The sequence below is a fragment of the Pyrgilauda ruficollis genome, unplaced genomic scaffold (assembly GCF_017590135.1).
Source record: "Pyrgilauda ruficollis isolate IOZ18807 unplaced genomic scaffold, ASM1759013v1 scaffold2, whole genome shotgun sequence".
Taxonomy (NCBI): Eukaryota; Metazoa; Chordata; class Aves; order Passeriformes; family Passeridae; genus Pyrgilauda; species Pyrgilauda ruficollis.
In genome coordinates, this window is record NW_024519206.1 from 2,014,025 (window position 1) to 2,035,755 (window position 21,731).

A 21,731-nucleotide genomic window follows, 5' to 3' on the forward strand; every position below is an offset into this window, starting at 1 on the left:
ACATCAACACAGTTAGGGCTAAACTGTTCTTTTTTGGACAGTGCTCACATCAAGTCTGCTGTGTGATGTCATCCCTCCAGTACTAGAATTTGTAAACATTGGATGAAAGTTAAATATACAGTAAATCTTACCTATTCCAAAGCCTCAAGGAGGAAGTAGCATAAGTAAGGTAGAAGCTAATGTTCTGTGCTTATTTCTTTTCATAAGAACACTGTGCAGGTATTGAGAACTTGCTGCTCTTTACTTGCAAAATATTTAACTGATATGCACAAAAGTAATGCTGACATCAGCAGGAAAATACTTTCCCAATGCTTGTTTCATATTGCAGCTGAGGGAGGCTGTCCTGATACCACATTCATTGAAGATGCAGTGCAAGAGCTTCTAAAAACTCGCCGCATTCTTAAGTGTTCTTATCCATATGGATTCTTTTTGGAGCCTAAAAGCACAAAGAAAGAAATATTTGAACTTATGCAGGTAATATATGGATATATTTTACTTTCCTAATGGCAATTTATTTTTTTTATATTAGTTATCAGTGTCTTTTTTCCATTTTTGTAGTATAAAACTGATATACCTGTCATATTTGTAACCAAGTTTGAAAAGTAGCATATTTTTTATATCACTTTGCAAAGGAAAAGGATAAGCACAGATGGAAGGGGAAAGTAAGAAAATTTCCTGTTAATCTGCCTTCTGAGTGGAACATTTTAGCTTCAGTCTTCATCTCCTTCTCTAGCTTCTCTTTTCTTTCTTTCCCTTCTGATGTGCTTGACGTCTGGGAGGAGGCAAAACTGGGGGAGTGCCTGCCTCCTTTCCTGTCCCTTTGGTCCCTTGAAGATGCTCAGTATTTCAGAGTGCAGGGAAATCCTGCTCCAAGCTGGAGGACAGAATGTAGGTCAGTAAAAGAGTAGGCTATGGGACAGATATTTTGGGATATTTTGGTATTTCATGAAGTATTTTCACGAAAAGGGATATCATTCCCCTCAGCATATATGGAGAAGAGCTCTTCCTGATTTGCATTTCCCTGTAAAACTGTTTTTTCTGTATTACTAACTCTTGCAGACAGACCTAGAAATGGTCACTGAAGACCTTGCGCAGAAAGTGAACAGGCCTTACCTTCGGACACCTCGCCATAAGATCATCCGAGCAGCTTGTCTGGTGCAGCAGAAGAGACAGGAGTTCCTGGCCTCTGTGGCCCGGGGCGTGGCTCCCGCAGACTCTCCAGAAGCACCCAGGCGCAGGTAAGGCGCCCAGAACGCTGCACAAGTCAGGAGAAGTTCTTTCGGTAGCTGCCAAAGTGGGGGAATCCACTGCTGTTCTCTGACTATGAGGTAGATGCTAAGGTGGTGGTTGTAAATCACTGTGATAGTGATTTACTTTCTTGGGCATTTCATCCTTGTGGAATTACAGCCTTTGGGGAAAAATGTATTTTTATTTTTGAGGATCATTGCCATGTGTGTTGCAACCTAAATTGCTTCCCCATTTGTGATATATTATTGATTAAATGTCATGACTTCCATTTTAGTTTTTTCCATCAGGATTGTCACTAAATCCCTGGTACACTTCAAAAATCTCTTAAGTATTTGCTAAACATATCAGGCAGTTCTGGAATAGTCAATAACTTAACCATAGGGTTTTCAGAATTAATTTTGAATTAAGAATTAAGGGCAAAGACTTGTTAAGTTTAGAGAGCTACAGTTGCACTAGTTTTCAGATTTCAATAGCTTTTGAAGCTCTGGAGGTTTTTTATATTTGTCTTACTTTTAAATTTGATGGTGTATCTTTCCATTTTATAGCTTTGCTGGTGGAACATGGGATTGGGAATATTTAGGATTTGCTTCCCCTGAGGTAAACTATTTCTTTTTAATTTTTTTAACTTAGTTCTGCATATGCTAGAAACACAGGTATGATCACAATCTGCATGAAGAGCTTCCTTATCTTGAGTCAAAGCGTTTCAAGTTGGTTAAGCTTTCCATTTCATTTATTTCACAATAGAAGGAAATATATTCATAGCTAATTGTGCAATGACTATAAATAATGCCTCTAACGTGGATGTAGTTGTCTAAGGTGGCATTTCACATTCATTTTCCAAGTACAAAAGCAGTTTTAAAATTGAATATAAACTGCTGTCTGTGTGCTAGAGAGCCTTAAATTAATAAATGTATGAAATTGTGTAGATTATTTTTGAATGCAATATCAGTTCAACAGAATTTGACAAAAAGTTTATGAAATTTCCATTCCCTGTCACAATCCCAACAAAAACATGCAGTCATACTCCTAAATATTGTTATATATTTCAAATATTTATTTTTATTGTTATGTATTAAAGCAGGATGGAAATTGCATACTCAAATAACATTAATTTCTGCTACTTTACCAAGAATGAAAATTATCATTTTTTAATTAATATTCTATGATCTGTATATGGGAAAGAGTAAGTAGTTTTTGAGACTCTGCTCTAAAAAATGAGAAGCTTCCTAGAAAGATTTCCTTTATCATCTTAATTTTTAGTTAATGTTTTGAGAACATTAGATTAAAGCATTCAGTCAGGAAGGAAACTTCATTTCAACATTTCCTTGTTTGCTGTTTTCTTTCTAGCTAGTCATTGTTAAACATCCTAGAAAACTCCATGTACTTTTTTCCATATATTTCCTTTGCTATTGTTGGTGAGCATCACACTGGTGAGAACATGGCTCGCTTCTCTACAAAAAATCAGCTGCTTCTCCTGTCCAGTTCCTTTAGTTCTTTTGAAATAAACCCACATCTGACAACATCAAACTCATTGTGATGTTACTCTATGATTGATCTTGATGTTACTGATGACAGTGGAACTGGCTATGAGAAGAAGCTGGTAAGAAATGTGTTGAAAAGCTGTTTAGCAGGAGGTGCAATTGCAGCTGTGCTTAGATGATCTGCTTACGAGTTTTTATGATTTGCCTAAATGTGGCACTGTGTGATGCAAGTTGGTTTCTTTGCTATGTAGCTGTCACGAATACTTGCAACCACCTATGCTAAAGGAATTGTATAGAATTAATAATGGTCATCTTTGTTCATTTTAGTGAATTTCACTGCAGAGTATTTTGTGCAGAGCTGTACTTACTGCAAACAAATGAGAGCTAAGATCTGGTATGATGAATAAATCTTAGTGTTCAGTGATCACTTCCCGTGATTCCTTTTCTGATTCAGAGTAATATAATTATATATTTTTTTAATAATTCTTTTATATTGTTCTGTATCAAGGTTTGATTTTCTGTTGTTTGAGGCTCTGCCTTGCATTTAGAAAATCCCTGAGATCCCTAAAAGCTGGAAGAATATTTTAGAGAAGAATCACTTCCTGTTTGCCTTGTTTCTTTATGGTGTTCCATAGACTAACAACCATATACTACTAACAGCCATTGAAGACAGAATATTGGACTAAATGGATCTTTTGTCTGGTCTAATAAAGCTACTTTTTGATGTTCTTACAATTTCCATGGATAAAAATCTGCCCACACACATGATTTTCTGACTATTCCTTTTGTCTTGCATATGTCATTAAGAGAAAGAACTTGGTCTGAGAAAGTTCATGGAAAAAAAAACATACTGTCATAATACCATCTACATTAATAAGGTCATTGTGTAAGAGAAATAACAATTCTGGATTTAAGTTTTAGGTATTTTAGATGTTGAAGAGTTAATATAGGAAAGGAAAACTAATGGTACTGTTATCTTTACCAATTCATTTGGCCAAATGAATCCTTTGGATTACAGATTTCCCAGCTTGGATCTCACAGATATAAAGAACAATATCCTTTTCTGAAAAGGAGAGCAAGTACCTGTGTGCACAGTTTTATTGCCTTGTGTGTAGGAATAACTGAAATTACACAACGTGCTGCCTACACAGTTTCAGTATCAGCTGGACATACCAGAAAAGATATCTGGAAATTTCCCTTCAAGCATAAAATTAGTTCCTTCATATTAGGAAAGATATGCAAATTGATCCAAGTATTAAGATAGTTAACCCTTGTGATGTTAGCTTGCTGTGGTCAAGACTCTTTTCCATAAATGCTATATAAACTGTCTAAGCACACACACTATGAGAAAATACAGGCTGCAGGAGTTCTAATCCATATGGTGTGGCTTGTTAGCAGCTCAAGTTAAGCAGAAGTAGAGGAGATTTGTAATAAAAATTAAAAAAACATGGAATGAAAATCCATCATAGACTGTCCAGTAGAAGAGTATCAGATGTGGCTTAAGACGTTCTGGAGCCATAGTGTCCTGGAGGCTTAGAAAAATATATCAAATCCCAGTGTATGTCTAACAGCTTTCTGTTGTCTTTTCACAGTTCTTTTCTACTGCCAATTGCTGGCAGCAGAGATTCTGAGATAATCTATTGGTCTAATTCACATAAATTGTTTTTGTGTTCTAAAATCAGTGAGTATGCATTTATTAAAAAGTGTGTCAATAGGTGCATATATAAAGTTTGGCATCAAAGATTTTAAACAAGAAACGTGATCCTGGAATTGTTAAAAAAGGAGATTGCAAGTATTAAAATGTTGGTAGTACATGTAATTTTTTTTTTTTTTTTTTTTTGCTAATTCATTGTGTTCTAGATCTAGGATTACCTTGGATCTTTTTGTTATTTATGTTAAGCGTCGCATGATACAACTTGCAATTCATTTTTCTGAAAGCGGATGATTTTATAATAAGCATATAAAATCACACATTTTTTATAAAAAATGTGGTGCTTGTTGCTCAGAAAAATAGTACTGCATGCTGCCCTCTGTTTTGTAACCTTTGGTTTATGCAGGAATATGCTGAATTTCAGTATCGGAGGAGACACAGACAGCGTCGACGTGGAGACATGCACAGTCTGCTGAGTAATACTCCAGACCCCGATGACCCCAGTGAGAGTACATTAGGTACGGACCTCTCTGGGCTGCCTTCTTGCTCTTCCTGCGTCAGAAATCACTAGTAGTGACCACAGTGTTTGTTCTTCTGTGGATACACTTTAAAGAAGTTTCAAATACGTTGCTGTATTTTCCAGGATACAACATAAAGGCTTGTCTCTGCAGTTTTTTTATGTGATCTTAGAAGTGTTGTTGACTTCACTGTGGCTGCTGCTGTTCTAAAAGAGAAATGCATTGATCTTCCCACTAACAACTTCTCAGCTGTCCAGCGCAGGTTTGCTTTTCTGAAGAAATCTGGAGGTCACTCATACATACACCAAGTCTTCTACACCAATGAAAAGAAACAGTTGTGCATAGAATGTAGAGGCTACAGGCCTGTGGAAAAGCATCCTAAGGTTGTATTCCAAAACTCTGCTCAGAGGCTGCATTGGCAAAGGCAAAGCCAGAAAAGAAGCTGGCCTGAGCTGTGACTTCCAGAGTGCTGCTCTTCTGAGGGCTGGTAGTGCAGTCCCTTAAGGTCTCTCTGGGACTTGGCTGTCTGGGCTGGCTCAGTTCTGCCAGAACCTTAGCACAGGTACAGAAATAGCTTGAGCCCAAATCATACTGTGACTCTGTTTCTGCAGAGCTGCCAGTCTGTGTGCCAGTCTCTTAGCCATGCTGCACAAACTCTCATTGCTGTGTCTCAGGAGCTTAACACATAGCTTGTTCTTTAAAATCAAGAGGAAAGATCCTTTGAGGAGAAAGGATCACATGCATCCTTTATTTTAGAAAAATTAATCAAAATTTTTGTGAAATTTGGTTCTTCCCTATTGCAAATAAAATGCAAAATCATCTTGTTAGTTCAAGGACTAGATCTTGACTGAATGCTTGGATAGAGTAGTGATGGCCAAGTGCACACTGTTAAAGCATGCAAGAGAATATTATTTTATTTCAGTCTATCACATTTTGAGTTTTGGAGTGGAAAATTCCATTTTCCAAAGTCAAAAGATTTACATTTATTTTTATTACAGAGCAGTTTTTTCTGGAAACAGCATCTTACTTCTATTTTTTGTTGGCTTTAAGAAAACAGCAATGTCAGTAATTGCTGAAGTATTCCCTAACAACTCTACTCTTAATTGTGCTGCAATGTTACAGAAAAATTATTATAATGTTAGCATTATAGCTGAGTTTTTGTCTTGGAAAGAACAGAGAAATGGGCAAACGTCATTTGTAATCCATCTGTAAATGCATCCTATATTTGTGTCCACATGCAGTAGTTTTCAGGGCTTTCCATAAATCATGTATGTGCCTTAGAAGCACTTTGCCCCTGCTGCGCATGCTCCCAATGGCATAGCCATTCACAGAGAAGGTATTGAGGGCAGAAAGGACAGATGAGCCAGGCAGTCACTCCTAAAACTGGGATTGGTGTTTCACCACTGTGTAAGAGCTGATGTGGAAGGAGTAGTTTGGACTCTTTCATTTAGAGTGAATAAAGGAGTAAAATTACACAACTAGAATCCAGAAGGAAGGAAGAGATTCTGTCAGTAAGTCATAGTAGAGGCTTCCTTGCTGGTTCTTCAACCGCTTTTGTTTTGGTTGCCCAAACAGACACTCAGGAAGGTGGCAGCAGTAGAAGACATGGCACCTCCATGGTGAGTTCAGCTTCTATGGGTATTCTGCACAGCTCTTCGCTTCATGACTATACCCCTGTCAGTCGCTCTGAAAACCAGGATTCTCTTCAGGTATCTCGCCTAATCTCTTTTCCATTCTCTCTGCTTTGCTTGCTCTCCTCTGCTCTGCCTTTCTGTGTCATTTTGTCTCTGCAAATTTTCTTAATTCTTCAAGGAGAAAGGGAGAATCTAGGACAACAGATTACACATTCACAATGGTAAGAATTGCTAAACAATCACTGACATAACAATAGTTAGCTTTTTAATTGTGTTGTCAGCTCTGTTGGTAAAAATTGATTCTGATAAAGGACATGTAGGAATAATGAATGAATTTCAGATTTGAGCCAAAATTACTTTTCATCCAAAATATGTAACAAGATGCAAGTTTTATTCTGAGAGCAGCCTTACGTATTTCCACAGGCTCTGAGTTCGCTGGATGAAGATGACCCAAACATCCTACTAGCTATTCAGCTGTCATTACAAGAATCTGGCTTGGCCATAGATGAAGAAACTAGAGACTTTCTAAATAATGAGGCATCTTTAGGAGCTATAGGCACCTCTTTGCCTACAAGACTGGACTCTGCTCCCATAAGCATAGACAACCCAAGGGGTGCTTTGAGCAGCTCTGAGCTGCTAGAACTTGGTGACAGTCTGATGAGACTGGGTGCAGGCAATGATCCCTTCTCAGCCGATCGTCTTCATTCCCACCCCTGCAGCGAGACAAGAAGTGGATTATACTCAACTTCAAGCGATGCTGATTCCAGCAGTCAAGATCCCAATACCAATGAAAATCTGCTTGGAAATATTATGGCCTGGTTTCATGACATGAACCCACAGAGTATTGCCCTGATACCCTCAACAAGTACAGAAACAGATGAGGAGTCACAGCAACCCAGCACTGAAGATGGGTCAGCAGGGCAACCAAATCTTACAGACACAGGGCTGGAGCCTCAGGAAGAGCATGCACTGTTTGAGGATGCACTCAAAAATGAAGGCAGAGGAACCCAAACAGAGGAAAGCACTTCTGAAGAAAACATTATTCCAAGTGAAACAGTATCACAAATTGGTGATAATAACAGGGAGGTAACAAGCACCCTAGATGCTTCAGGAGATAGTTCAAGTCAGACTCCTCAAACCTCAAGGGAATGGACTGAACATGTGCATCTGGTATGAATAAAAACTAAATCTGGAGTAAAAGAAAGGCAGTGACAGATGGTACAGTATGTGGAGTAAGCATTATGGAGGCTTTGATCCACATAATTGCAGCTCAGTTGTAACCACTGACATAACAACGGATATTTAGGAGTTCTCTTGAATTGTAGTTCTTCATAATGATGTGAACCTTTCAAGGAATATCCTTTGCATTTAATTAGGTAGTATTTGCCTTTTTGCTCTCAAGAGAAAGGAATAAGTAGGTTGTATTCCACATTCCTAATACAATGCAGCATCTGTTTAGCCTTAGGTTGATGATCCTTAACTTGAAAGTACAGACTAAAGGCTTACACTGATTATTTTGTTTGGTTTTCCTAAGAAATAGTTTATTCCATTTTTTAGAACTCATAATTTCACCAAAATAACATCTAGGAGTTCATTTGCATTTTGGTTTTGTTTTCCATAAGTTTTCCTTACTCGTTTTTCTTTTTTGTTAGCAGTGTGAACGGAGGTATTTAATGCTTCTCTGTAGTACTGCTCCAGGAACAAGTTTTAGGGGATATTCTTTCCCTTTAAAATCAAAGATTTTTTCATGTCTATTTACAGTCCAAATGTGCCAAACTGTGAAAAGTTAACTGGCAGTAGCCTAATGAAACAGTGCAGTTTTACTCTATCCAACTAATCCCACAATTCTTAGCAATGGAAGAAACCACTGGGTAGCATTGCTTCTCCAAATTTAACTGGCATATGTTGCCATGGTGACTGCATTTAATTAAATGTAGCCTGTATCTTAAGTTAATAAAACCTAATGCTGCTGTTAAACAGTTATTTTAAATATTAAAATACAGTGAGTTAGCAACAGCTATGCTGTATTTTAAGAGACACTTTAATGGAAGTGCAATCATAGTTCTTTGTTTTCATAATTCTACAAAGCATTTTATGCACTAATAGTGCAATTACTTTTAATGATAACATTTTATAAAAATATAGGAATACAGAATTTTCATATATTAGTCAGTCCCACAATTAAAAGATAACACATCCTGCTCAACATGTAACGGTGCCTTTGCCTAACCCAACTGAATAGTTGCCACAGTTAAACAAGTGATTCAAATTCAGTGTTTGTTCTGGAGTAACTATGCTATTAATTGCAAAGACCTCCATAAAACCACCCATGGCCTTGCCTTTACAGTAAATAACTAAACGTTCAGTCAGTGTTTTTGCATATACAAAACACTACTAGGTATTTGTTCAATTGCACAATATTCATTTGCTGTGTGATTACTGTTTAGTGTAAGAAAAAAATTTAAAATAAAAAAAAACAAACCACAAAAAAAAAACCTTTTCCTAGTTGTTGTACCGTGAAAAACAAAAATACTGGTTCTAGATTTGCTTAAAACATCAATCTACAGTTAGTGAGATACAATGGTACAGTATGTAATTACAACTAGAATAAGTTGTTCAAATGGCTGTTTTAATTACTTATAATCAAAACTTTTCATAACATGAGCAAAGTACATACACTCCATTTTAAGTTTTGCTTAACTGTTACCAGAGATTTGTTGATATGATATAAAAGTTTATTACTACTGAGTGTGTATAGGCAAGTGTCATGATAGCAAAGTTTATGTATTGATTACTGTGAGTTCAAGTGAGTGTTTTGGTAACTAATTCATGCAAATCCAGCTTTGGAACCTTGCAGTTACAAGGTTCATATTAGTAAAAAATGAAATAAGAATATTTTACCCTTACCCAATAAAAACCTTGTCCATTTTCAAGCATCTTTAGAATGAATTAGAATAGTCTAAATAATTTTCCAACTTTTCCTCTAGCCACCCTGCTCCTGACATAATATTGAGCCTTTGAAAAATACCTATAGGTATAAAGTCCTTCAACTAAAATGGTCCTTCATGAACTGTCATCATGAATTGGTCTGAAAGTTGTTTAACTCACATAGCTTCCTTGAATGGTAATTTCTGAATAGAAAGATTCTCACAAAAAGATTGTGTATTGCATTGAGATGTCTTGCAAAGTTGCAGTAAGATATGTAAGAGTGCTCTCTGTGAAGATAGTGAAGTTTGTGGGTTCTGGTTTTATGTAATTTGGTTAGGTTGTGCAGTATATCCATTGTTTCCGTGTTACTCTTATGAGCATGAAATTAGACTATTAAATTTGTATTTTCTTGGTACTTATTTTAACACCATAGTCATTGACTTTACAATTCAAAAATAAAAGTTTGGCAAGACTATTTTGTAAACCTGTTAATTTTATAATGTAAAAAATTTACTCTAACCTTGAATTGTTATTTGCACTTTCATAGTCTATACTTGATACATTCCCACTTTATATACAGGTAGGATACTACAACCATGTAGATGTTTGGCCAAATGAATGCTGTTAATAATATGTAAAATTCTTTGATTAAACATTTATTACTTAAACTAATTCCGTTCTGTCTCATTACATCTTAGACTTACTGTAGCAGCTCCTTGAGACTGCTGACAGACATTTTTAGGGTATGTTCAGTACTGTGACAGATCAGTTGGACACCATATAGTAAGCTGTATGTTTTAATTTGTAAATATAAGTACCATTAAGTATCTTTAAGCTTTGAAAAAAATCTAAAATAGAATTTGTCTTAATTGCTACAAGCCATATTGTGCACTTGTTCTTCGTAGAGTAATGCCTTGTCACTATGAGTAGTGGTGCCAAAGAGGGGGGGCTAATTTTGGGGAAAGATTCTGTTAATTAGCGTTACTTAAGTGCCACTTAAGTTACTTAAGTGCCACTTAATATCCACTCTCCATTGTTACCTGGAAATTCCAGAGTGCCTCTGTTACATTAATAGCTAATGAACTAAACAATTTTGTTCATTGTTACAGTAATGTCATCAGCTTCCTCCACCAAGCACGCCAAGATCATGCAGACTGGTTTGGCTTGGAAGGCACCTTAAAGACCACGTTGTTCCAATCCCCCTTCCATGCACAGGGACGCCTTTCGTTAGACCAAGCTGCTCAGAGCTCCATCCAACCCAGCCTTGAACACTTGCAGTGATGGAGCATTCCCAGCCTGTCTGGGCAACCTGTTCCAGTGCCTCAGCACCCTCACAGAAGGCATCTCGCTGTAATACTCAGGGAGGGTGGTGATGAGGGAAGCCAAAACATGGACACAATGATAGCCAGTTTCTTTACAAGCAATTGTCTGGCTCGAGAGACAGCTTTAACATGCCTTGAAAGAACCAAGTACTCATGCTCATTTTAAGTCATCTCTGCCATTGCTTTACCTACCAATGTCCCTCATTTTGTGAGGTCTTTGGTTTTGGGCCAAAAACCAAAGACCTCACAAAATCCAGGGTGAATTCCTGTCTCTACTATAAGTTCAAATGAGTAATTAAGACCCAAAAGCTATGTTTAACTTATGCAAGTAATAACTGTGCAACACATCTGAAGAATATCATCAGTTGTGGCTCTGGGAATTAAGGGAATACAAGCTGCTTTTCTCACAAGAGAGCTGTTAAGTACAGAACCATGTGGAAATGCAGAGTGCACCAGTCCATCAGATTTATACCAGATTCCATGCGTTTACAACACAAGTATTTCTGGAGAAGCAGTCCATGTGCATCCTCTGCAGCTGTCTGTGGAACAGTGACACACACATAATAAGAGTAAAGAATTTTTCAGCTGTGAGCCAGCTGAAGGGTAGCAGTAAGAACCTAGGAGGAAGCAATGCAATTAAATCCACTGCAGAACAATTCAACTACTGAAGCAGGAAATGAGCAGTGTGTGCCGATTTGCATCACTTTCAATAAAAACTACTCTCACTGAGAGCTCCTGAGGAGAAATGGTTCTGTACTGACAACCAGAGTGTCTAACACAGTCCCCCTCCACAGGTGGAGCCAACATTTTATTTCCTCCACTTCTTTGTGGAGTCTACATTGGAAGTTTCACAGAGCAGAGATGGGCTCTGATGACTCCCAAGGGCAGCCCTTTCTCCTACTGGGGTAAAAATAAAATAAACTGAAAATACACATTAATTGGAAGAAAACATTTACTCTACAACTTTAGCTGAGCTTACACAGCGCAAAATGCCTCAGCTGCATCAGGCACTTCCAGTCAGGCCTCAGACTGAGTCAACCCACTCCAGCTCCAAAGAGAAGCTAGTTCTGTTAAGGAGAATCAGGAAACTGAAGAGGATGCTCAAAATTTGGGACTGACATTTTAAGGCTTGAGATCCTCTGGAGAGAGGGTACTTTAAGTAAAGTCCTGAGCCCCACCTCTCCTACCCATAACTACCAGATATTGAGCAACTCTCAGAACATTTCAGCTATTGTCCAAGATAAAAGACATGCTGGGTGTAATTTCTGACAAAACATCATCACCACTGTTCTTTGTGTCACCTTCCAGGTAAGGTAGGGATGATGAGAGCGCACTGACAGCAATCCCTGCCTCTCTCTGGTCTTACACAAGGCCAACAGAATAATCATACCAAGAACACTGTAATCTCAAGGTGTGTTTTACTGTAGTCCCATTGAAATGACAGAACCACACTTGTCAAAAAATACTAAACTAAAACTTTTTGACAACATAAAAATGGTTGTCTAAACCATTTTTTAATTATCTTACACTACCACCTTATATTAGGTTTCTTAAAGCTTAAGCTTTATTCATTTGGGGTTTTTTATTCAAGTTATTATTTAAAAGAAAAATAATCACAGTGGATAACTTATCAATAATATACAGTAGCATATTTAATTAAAAGTATACACATATATGTAAACCACACACAGAAAAGAATCTGCACATGGTTTCAGAAAGACCAAGGGGTTAGAAGCCAGGAGTCAGGAAGATGTGGCAGAACTGGAATTGAAAAAAACAATTATTGCAATTTTTATTTGCTATCCATTAACAATAAATCTTACAAAAATTCACAAAATAAAAACCTTGACAAAGTATTAGGTACTTATCTGGACAGAAATGGACATTGTCATGCATTTCTAGCCCATTTCTCCACAGACTAGTGAAGCTATGCCAACGTGATGGCAGTGAGAGGGGCCCAGCAGTGGGGGACTGCTGAGGTGGGTGGCTAGGAACAAAAGCAGGCAGAAGCTGCAATAAAAAGTGGTGGGAATAGCTTAAGGGCTCTGAGAGATCACTGATCTGCAAAATACAACTATAGAAAGATGCATTAAAGAAAGAGGGAAAAAAATTGCACCTGATAAGTATAAACAGCTTGAAGAGAGATGAGGGTAAATCAGGATTTAAATCAAAATTGAGGAATAAATATGGCACCTGAAACAAGAAAGTCAAATTTGGTGTGAAAGAAGCATGCAAGAGGTTAAACATAGCTGTCCATGAGCCAGTAGCAACCCAGGCACACCCTGCATCCACTGCGTGCCGCATGAGGGGAGCATCTATTAATCAATCCCTGCAAATTCTGGCTCTTTGTGTCCACTGAGGACAAGACAAAAATCAATTTCATTTGCACCAAAGAAGCTTTAAATAAACCCCAAGGACAGAAACTGGATATGAGAACTAAGAGACTGCAAATGCTCATGCATGACTGGGCATTTCTTTCATAACATCCGACTAGAAAAACATCTACACGGGATGGCCCACGGCCATGTTAGTGCCAGTAGGTGAGGAAGCACTTGTTAGATCCATGGTTCCTACATTTGGCTCTCAAAGCTTCACAAAGGCATGTGTTCATTCCCTAGTCTTTTAAACTATTGATACATGACTGAGGCTTCATGCAAGAGGGGCAGAGAATCAGAGTGGTTTGTGTTTGAAGGGGAGCTTGAAGATCATCTAGTTCTAACCACCCATGCCATGGGCACGGTCACCTTCCATTAGACCAGGTTGTTCAGGGCCCCACCCAACACAACCTTGAACACTTCCAGGGATGGGGCATCCACAACTTCTCCGGGCAACAAGTTTCAGTATCTTACCACATTCACAGTAGAACATTTCTTCCTAAAATCTAATATAAATGCTCCGTCTTTCAATTTGTACCCGTCCTCCCCTGTCCTGTTCTGTCACTGCTGCTCCTGACAGAGAGTCCCTCCGGCTTCCCTGTAGGTCCCCTTCAGATACTGGAAGGTGCTGCGAGGTCTCCACAGGCCGGCACCGGGGCCGCTGTGGGCGCCGCGCTCCCGCCGCTCGCTGTCGGGCCCGCGGGCCCCGCGCCGGCCTCAGGATGCCGCTGGGGCTGAAGCCCACCTGCAGCGTGTGCCGCAGCACGTCCTCCTCCATGTGGAAGAAGGGCGGGCAGGGCGAGATCCTGTGCAACAACTGCACGGCCCGCTCGGCGCCGCCGCCCCCCGCCGCCTTCGCCACCACCTCGGCGGCCGCCGCCCAGCACAGCAACGGCGGCGGCAGCGGCGGCGGCGGGTCCCCTTCAGATACTGGAAGGTGCTGCGAGGTCTCCACACGACCTTCCCCAGGCTCACCAGCCCCAGCGGCACCATCGGGCCCCCGCCCGCCTCCGTCCCTCGCCGGCACCGACGGGACACCGCTCTCTGAGCCGCGGCTCCGGCCGAGGCGAGAGCAGCCCCTCAGAGGGCCGGGCTCCGTTTGTCCCCGGGGCCGGGGCACGGCCGCCGCCAGCAGAGGGCAGGCCCGGCCCCGCCGGCGGCGGGAAGCAGGTGAGGAGGCCGAGCGTGAGGGTGATGCAGCCGCCGGGGCCGGGCCGGGCTGGGCGGGGCTGGGGCCGGGGTGTTCGGGCCGTCCCCCTTGTATCCATCCCGCTGTTCCCCACAGAGCAAGCAGGAGATCCACCGCCGCTCCGCGCGGCTCAGGAACACCAAGTACAAGTCTGCGCCCGCCGCGGAGAAGAAGGTTTCCACGAAGGGCAAGGGCAGGAGGCACATCTTCAAGCTAAAAAACGTAAGGCGGAGCGCCGGGGCCGCGGCTGGGGCGGACACGGAGCCCGCGGGAGGAGTGGGAAGAGAAACCGGTCATGGGAGTTCAGCACTCACTTCTCCACATGAAATCCACGCGATGAAACGTTAGCTCTGCTGCTTTGAGCTTTAAAGTAATAATGTTTGCTGGTTTTCTTAGAAGATAATGTATCTGTATGTTGTCTAAAAGGAGAAACAGTTTCTGGAACTTTACGGTTGATTTGTTTTAATGCTCTTGATTTTCTATTTCTGTATTATTTTCTTAGCCCATCAAGGCTCCTGAGTCCGTATCAACTATAATCACAGCAGAATCAATCTTTTATAAGGTATGGTTTATGCAAATCTGTTGGCAAAAAATATTATCCTGTTTCTGTTTCCAATGCCAAGAATTATCGTGGACAGTGAAAGCACTAGAGATACAGTCACAGAAACTGTTTTTCCTTGCCTAACAGTTGTGTAGGACTTTGGTTTACCATAGTTATTGCCGTTAAGTCTTGCAAGGTAGTTTACCTAAGTAGTTTAAATAGTTACCATTGTCCCAGGCTTTTTTTTTTTTAATTATTGCTGTCAGCATTTTTGAACTTAACTTGCACTGTGCAGAGGTCATGAGATTTGTGTGATGTTTCCTACCTTAGGCGCAGAACATGCTTCCCATAGAGGGGGTGGGTTGCAGTGCCCCAACGTCTCAGCTGGCTCCCATTTGAGAGCTGGTGCAAGCAGTCCCAAACACCCTGGGAACAAGATCTGTTGGCACTTGCAGTGAAGCAAGAGGGAACCTTCTCACATTCATGCTTTAGAGCAGCTTTACCAGCCTGTTGGTAAACACCAAGCCTGCTGGCAACACCAAGGTGTTGGTGTTCTAAAGTTCTGAAATTTGCTTTTGTTTCCCAGCAGCACGAGCAAACAGAATGTTTTTTTTCCCCTTTTCCTCCCCAAAAAAAGTCAGAATAGGCAGTGGGAGACTGCACAGCCAGTGGTGGCCTGAGATTCCATACTCTCCAGGGACCTTCATGCCTGGCATTCCAGATTAATCTCTTGTTTGCTGTTGACAGTTCAGAAAATAATTAGTGTCTTGTGTGTCTGTTTTTATCAGAAATTCCTAAGAACTATGTCGAAGCTTCTATCCTCCTTATGTAGAATGTTGCTACTTTGCTACTTTGCAGTGTTGTTGTGAATAGGCTTGTTTGGGGTTGTTTGTGTACTTTTTTATGTTTCAGAAACAAACACCTTTCTTTCATATGCCACCATTCTTTTGCATCTGGCTGAATTCTAGCTACTTTTCAAGACTGGCATAAATTAGGATAATTTAGGGTACTGGTACTTAATATATGAATCAGGATGTGAAGTGAAGATGACAAAAATCAGGTTGTTTGATTTCAGTGTCATTTGTATGTCTTCTAGGGTGTATACTACCAAATTGGAGATGTTGTTTCGGTGGTTGATGAGCAGGATGGAAGAACATACTACGCTCAGATCCGTGGGTTTATTCAGGACCAATACTGTGAAAAGAGTGCTGCACTAACGTGGCTCATTCCTACCCAAGCCAGCCCCAAAGACTGCTTTGACCCAGCATCCTATATCATAGGTAATCTCTAAGCCTTCACTTCATGCAACTACTTGGATGTGCCTATGCTAATGCAGAGCTGTATTCTTTAAATGAACATTTTAGCTTCTCCAGGTATTTTATGCACATTCTGCATTTTAGACTCTAATCTTGTAAACATCTAATTTACTGTAATAACACTTTTTATTTATCTTGTGTATATAATGTGATTACCACTATTGCAGTGTGTGATTATCTTGTACTGTGATTATCGGAGTGTTTGTGGGTACAATTACAGTTGTGCAGCTTTAAAGATCAAATTATTGGTAGGTTTAAATCATAGTAACTTTGATTCTGATACACCAGTCCAAGTTGTTTCTTTTAAAGTGACCTGAATTACTTGATCTTTATCCTGGGTATTCAAAATACATAGCATGCAAGCTCTGGCATAGAGACTGTTCTGCTACTGATGACAAAACTAGTAATTCAGAAAAGTCCTTCTAACAGGCAGGATACAAATAGAATGTATTTTAAATATATTAACTACAGTACTTCACTCAAATACCAGAATGCTTCAAATGGGATGGGGGGGAAGTTCAGCCCAGCAAAATTAAAGATAGAGGTTTCTTGCCTAATGCAGGAGGCTACCTTCCTAGGAAAGTCATGGATTGCAAAGGCAAATTCTGTAAGGGAATGTTGGCTGCTGTGGCATATTTTTATTCAACATATTTAATTTTATGCCTTTAAGTTTCGTCTTTGATTTTTTTTTTTCTAGGACCAGAAGAAGATCTCCCAAGAAAAATGGAATATTTAGAATTTGTTTGTCATGCACCTTCCGAATATTTTAAATCTCGATCATCTCCCTTCCCTACTGTTCCTACAAGGCCAGAGAAGGGCTATATATGGACTCATGTGGGACCTACTCCTGCAATCTCCATTAAAGAAACTGTAGCCAATAATTTATAATTTTTAAGGAATACTTTGGACTAGTTATTTTGTGTGTATCCTACGGTTTGTAAACCCCTTACAAGAAGTTTTAAAAATTATAAAATGTGCTGGTTTATTTTACAGATTATGATATTTATTTTTTTTAGATATATCAGACCTTGGACGTGAAAGTTTTCATTCCAGTTGATGCATCATTTTGGTGCTCTGCTCTTCAGACATTATTGCTCATCTTGGGACAAAACCACAAGTTTCATGTCATCTTTGACTTCTGAAAGATGCCTTTAGTATTCATTCTTACTTTTTAAGTTATTTTACAGAAGAGGAGTTTAAAAGATGTAATCATCCAGCATTTTATATGGCTGTTTAATTTAGTTAACTGTGACTGCTGATTTTATTTCCTTATTAAATAATTTAAGACTAGCTTCACCTAACTACTAAAATGGTCAATGATGCAGTTAACAGTTTTCTGTTACATGGAGAGGAGTGTTCTACCTGGATTTCTCCAGACTAAAACTTCATCCGCAAAGAGGGACTCTAACAGTCACCTTTTATGGGAATTTTGTTAATCTGAATCTGAAATGTGGGCTATGTATGTAGCTTTCTGTAAACTTACTTATATAAGGGCATACATTTCCTGGAGAATTGGATGCAAATTCAAAAATTAATATTATTTGCCATCCTGGCATTCTCATTGCAGAAGTATATCTGCATTTCCTGAGCAAGCCAACACTGACATATGATTTGAGTTTCACACTGTTAATATTTGTTTGCCTGTTAGCTTGGACTCATAAAATTTATTTTAAATTGTTTTTTCGGTCTTCACCATTAATGATGATAAGAAAAAAAATGGTCAGGCAAATAAAATTAAAAAAAAATCAATAAGGGAAATAAAAATTATTTTATGTATTGACAGTCTCAGCATAATGAGGAATATGTATAAATAGCAGAACAGGAGAAATGCCACATACTAAAATACCAGTGAAGTTTTCTGTCCTAAACTTTTTACAAGCCAGTCAGCTCCAAACACAGTGAGATGTGCTTGTATGGCCTGAATTCCAAGGGCTTAGTGGTTCCTGCTGCCTGCGAAGGATGTGAGCTGTAAGTGGCCTTAAATTTAAATGTACTGATCTTTTCCGTTTTTTTTCCTTTGTATGAACATTAATGACCAGCACCCAGAAGGCCCAAATCACCTTTAAGATACTGTGTGAAAGACGAAAATGTTGCACTAGGCTTATATTCTAACTTTATGAAAGGCTTTGATCTAAGATGTAACAGATTTGAAAGTCTCAGGTATTGACATCTTTTAATGCAGTGCGACCTGTGAGGACAGGAACCAGACAGACTTGTTTTGGCCTGCAGCCTCTGTTCTGCCCTCTTCAAATACAAGGAAGAACAATCAGCCTTAAGGGAGTAGATGCTAAAGTTAAGGGATACTGTCAATAATTCAAAATGCTCAGAAATTAGCAGTAGATTGGTAATACAATGTTAAATCTTAATCTTCAGTCACTTACAAAGATGAGATGTGTGCCTATGTTCAGTGTGTTGCAGAGATTAATCCCAAGTGCAGTGATTAATCTTGCTTCTCTCCATTCTCTCCTTTCAATTCCTCTGGGTTTCTTTCTTCTTATTTCTTTATTAACAATTACAAGAAAATAAAAATAACAAATCCTATATTTACAGTAACCAGAGTGACTTCCTTAAATCAAATGTTTTCCTTCCTTTCTCTGCAGTCCGCAAGGTTTTCAGTTGGGATCACTGTAAAGTCCCTGTGCTGCCTCAGCATAATCCATGGACCTGTCCTCTTCTGTGGCTGTCTTACCTTATCTGAATTATCAGGGTTGGAAAAGGCCTTGATGGTCATTGAGCCCAATGAAGTTTAGCTGTGTTCCTTGTCAAATCCTTATAGGAATAAAGAGGGAAACAATGCTTTACATTGTTTTGGTTTTTTGAGTTCCTACAAGGTACACCAAACGAAATGTACTTTTTGCCATTTGCCTTATTTGTCAATAAATTGTAATATAGAAGGGACAATTCATTTTACATCAGAATACACCTTTCTAAAATTCAGTGCTGCTGGCGATTGAAGTATTATACTTCCACCTGCAGTCTAAACAGACAATTTTTTGTTTTTCAGAGAGCTATGGAACAAGTTCCTTTGGTAAACACTAAGTATTTTTATTTTAGTTCATTTTTTATTATACTGGGAAATGTTAAAAAATAATTCAGATGAACAAGAATTCTGAGTGTAAAGTCTCAAAAGAGAGTGGATCTGCAGGCAATGACTGTTGCTAAAGTGTTATTTGAATGGTTGCACTGTCCTGTTTTTCTTGTGTTCAGAACATCACCCCGTAACACACGGGAAATGATTGATTCTCCAGAAAGCTTCTTATGGATGGACATAGCTGAAGAGTGGGACCTCCAAGAGCAACGTCTCTGAAAATTTTTCATCTCTCTCCTATTAAGAAAATGGAGGACAAAACAAAATGAAGACCTCCAAAATGGACTCAACAGCAGAAGGGATATCAGAGGATCTTGTGGGGGCAGGCTTTGATGCCCTGCAGCTGAGGGAACTGAGCTCAACCATTTCTGTCTTCTAGTTTGGTAATTCCCCATGCAAAAATGTAGGTAGGTTTCATATTTGTGTCACTGGACTGTGGGTGGATACACTGCTACTGAATTTATGGCCTTGTGTTGAGTTCCAGAGTTGTGACCAGCCAACAGTAATTTTCATCGAGGCATTTTAGTTCTAAAGATGGAACTTTTAGCCAAGAGCTAAAAGCCACAGAGCATATATAAAATACTCATTACCACGTGGACATGAGGCACACATTGCAGGAAATCTGTGGGAGGAGTAACTTAACTTTCACATGAACTTTACTGTACCAAAACAATACTTACTGGAGAAGGGTTTCCATTTGGGCAATGGCTTTGCTGGGAGCAGAATACTTTCTGTGAAAATGTGATGCAAACACAATGGATAAATAAGTGTGTGGCTCCTTGAGCTCCTAAAATGAAGCTGGGGTTCCTCTCTTGCTGCTGTGCTGTGCTACGTGACAATCACCTCAGCCATCCTGGCAGAGGCTGGATTAGGCCCGTACAGCTTGGTATCCAAGCCAATCCAATAGCTTTGCTTTCATGTAATGCAGCCTTCAACTTTAACATTAATATTATACAAGAAGAAAAGCGTACATTTATTGTGGTTGGTGATATATGATGTGTTATGATTAATAAAGGCTCTAAATAGTCTTACAGAACAAAACAAAAATATTAATAGGTGTAGTATTGAAGTTTCAACTGCTCTTTAAATTACTGAATTAGAAAGACAAATTATAATTTTATTATATTTTCACAGAGATAGAATTGGTACATCTGTTAGATAGGAGACTAGATCCCTCCAAAATTATGGAAGATGAGCATTATGTGCCCAAGTAGAAACACTTTTACAAAAGTTAATAGTTATTAATAATTCTTTTTTTGTGCTCCCTACTACACAATCTCGTGATCACTGACAACAGAATTTATTTGGCAATTGTTTCTCTTTCACCCACACAGTCACGCTTACCTTCAGTTAGACTACATTACTTTTTTTTCACTCAGCCCTTCTAGTTGGTGATTTGTTATTCTTGAATTTAGCCTACAGCTTCAGTGAGATTATTTTTCTTTTCTGGTTTGGTAGCTTCAATCACAAGAACAACTTCATGGACAACATCTCCAGGTGGTTCATGATCTTTATGAAATGCTTCAAGTGCTTCGATTTCTGTTCAATCAAACAGAAGTATTACTGGAATCTAGTTTTGATAGAAGGTTGTTTTAACCTGAACATATCAGGATTATCCTGTGCAGAGAATTTAGACTCAGAACAGTTAACCAAGGCACCTGCTTACGTATGGCAGTTGTTATCAGGATTATCCTGTGCAGAGCATTTAGACAGAACAGTTAACCAAGGCACCTGCTTACGTATGGCAGTTGGGCTCCATCAACATCTTCTGAACTTCTTCATTTAGGGAGAACAGAGCAGGAGTAGTCCTTTTTTCTCATGAAGCTGTCTAGGGGCAAAGTTGCTTTCAGTAGTTCCACCTGTCTTCCTACACTCCATCAGTGTCCGTGGGCACTTCTTTGCTGAAGACCACCACACCTCTCTGCCTTGGTCAGCATAAAGTACCCTGTTGTAAACTGGCTCTGTCAACTGATCCAGGTTTGAAACACACACAATACCTTTCCTCTTAACACAAATCTTCCCCTAAAACTTCAGTAGGAATGTTCAGTTTTGTATTCAGATACTCAAACCCTTGATAATCCCTCTCAATGTATGTAGGATCCTACATAATTGATGTTCCCTTTCTCTTCCATTAGGTTACTTTTGTATAAAATTACACTGTAAGGCTGCTTGTGGTGGTGAATCTGAATTATGTAAGCAGAGTTTGGGAACCTCTTCTCTCCTAAGCCTAGATTTCAGTAGGTCATTAAAAATTAAAGCAAAAAGTAACTTGTCCTTTTAATCCATGTACCCTTCTCATGTATCTATTTCCCAAATCATGGGAATCCACATACAGAATTTTCCAGTTACCTCTCCTTAAGGAGGTTCTTGGAGTGTTCTTAGAGCTCTTTTTCTAAAGTATGTCATAACAGACCACTGCTAGGCAAGGTAAAAGACTTGT

The 21,731-nt window shown here is 39.3% G+C and overlaps 2 protein-coding genes across 8 annotated transcripts in view; both read left to right on the forward strand.

The window, feature by feature from the left end:
* ANKIB1 (ankyrin repeat and IBR domain containing 1) overlaps positions 1–10,131 on the forward strand; it is an 85,280-nt gene extending 75,149 nt beyond the window's left edge. For 4 of the 6 annotated variants that reach the window (XM_041466669.1, XM_041466670.1, XM_041466671.1 and 1 more), the window contains exons 15-20: positions 329–474; positions 1,060–1,238; positions 1,794–1,845; positions 4,787–4,898; positions 6,474–6,607; positions 6,956–10,131. In XM_041466669.1, coding sequence (XP_041322603.1) covers positions 329–474; positions 1,060–1,238; positions 1,794–1,845; positions 4,787–4,898; positions 6,474–6,607; positions 6,956–7,708 — 1,376 coding nt within the window. In that variant the 3' untranslated portion in view covers positions 7,709–10,131. The remainder of the gene's footprint in view (positions 1–328; positions 475–1,059; positions 1,239–1,793; positions 1,846–4,786; positions 4,899–6,473; positions 6,608–6,955) is intronic. The other 2 variants (XM_041466674.1, XM_041466673.1) reach the window with 2 other exon arrangements.
* A 3,676-nt stretch (positions 10,132–13,807) lies between these two features.
* GATAD1 (GATA zinc finger domain containing 1) lies at positions 13,808–20,309 on the forward strand. 2 transcript variants are annotated; one of them, XM_041466765.1, is made up of 6 exons: positions 13,808–14,073; positions 14,300–14,327; positions 14,443–14,568; positions 14,849–14,908; positions 15,984–16,167; positions 16,901–20,309. In XM_041466765.1, the coding sequence occupies exons 1-6, from the start codon at positions 13,880–13,882 to the stop codon at positions 17,089–17,091; spliced, it is 783 nt and encodes a 260-aa protein (XP_041322699.1). In that variant the 5' UTR covers positions 13,808–13,879; the 3' UTR covers positions 17,092–20,309. The 2 variants fall into 2 exon arrangements, with proteins under 2 accessions (XP_041322699.1, XP_041322698.1); XM_041466764.1 differs by lacking the exon at positions 14,300–14,327 and having other exon boundaries at positions 13,808–14,140.
* Positions 20,310–21,731: the final 1,422 nt, after the last annotated feature.

Coding starts and splice junctions, on each gene's coding strand:
- GATAD1 (XM_041466764.1), top strand. CDS start 13,880: ATGCCGCTGGGGCTGAAGCCCACCTGCAGCGTGTGCCGCAGCACGTCC. Junction 14,569..14,848: donor ACATCTTCAAGCTAAAAAAC/GTAAGGCGGAGC, acceptor TTATTTTCTTAG/CCCATCAAGGCTCCTGAGTC. Junction 16,168..16,900: donor CCCAGCATCCTATATCATAG/GTAATCTCTAAG, acceptor TTTTTTTTCTAG/GACCAGAAGAAGATCTCCCA.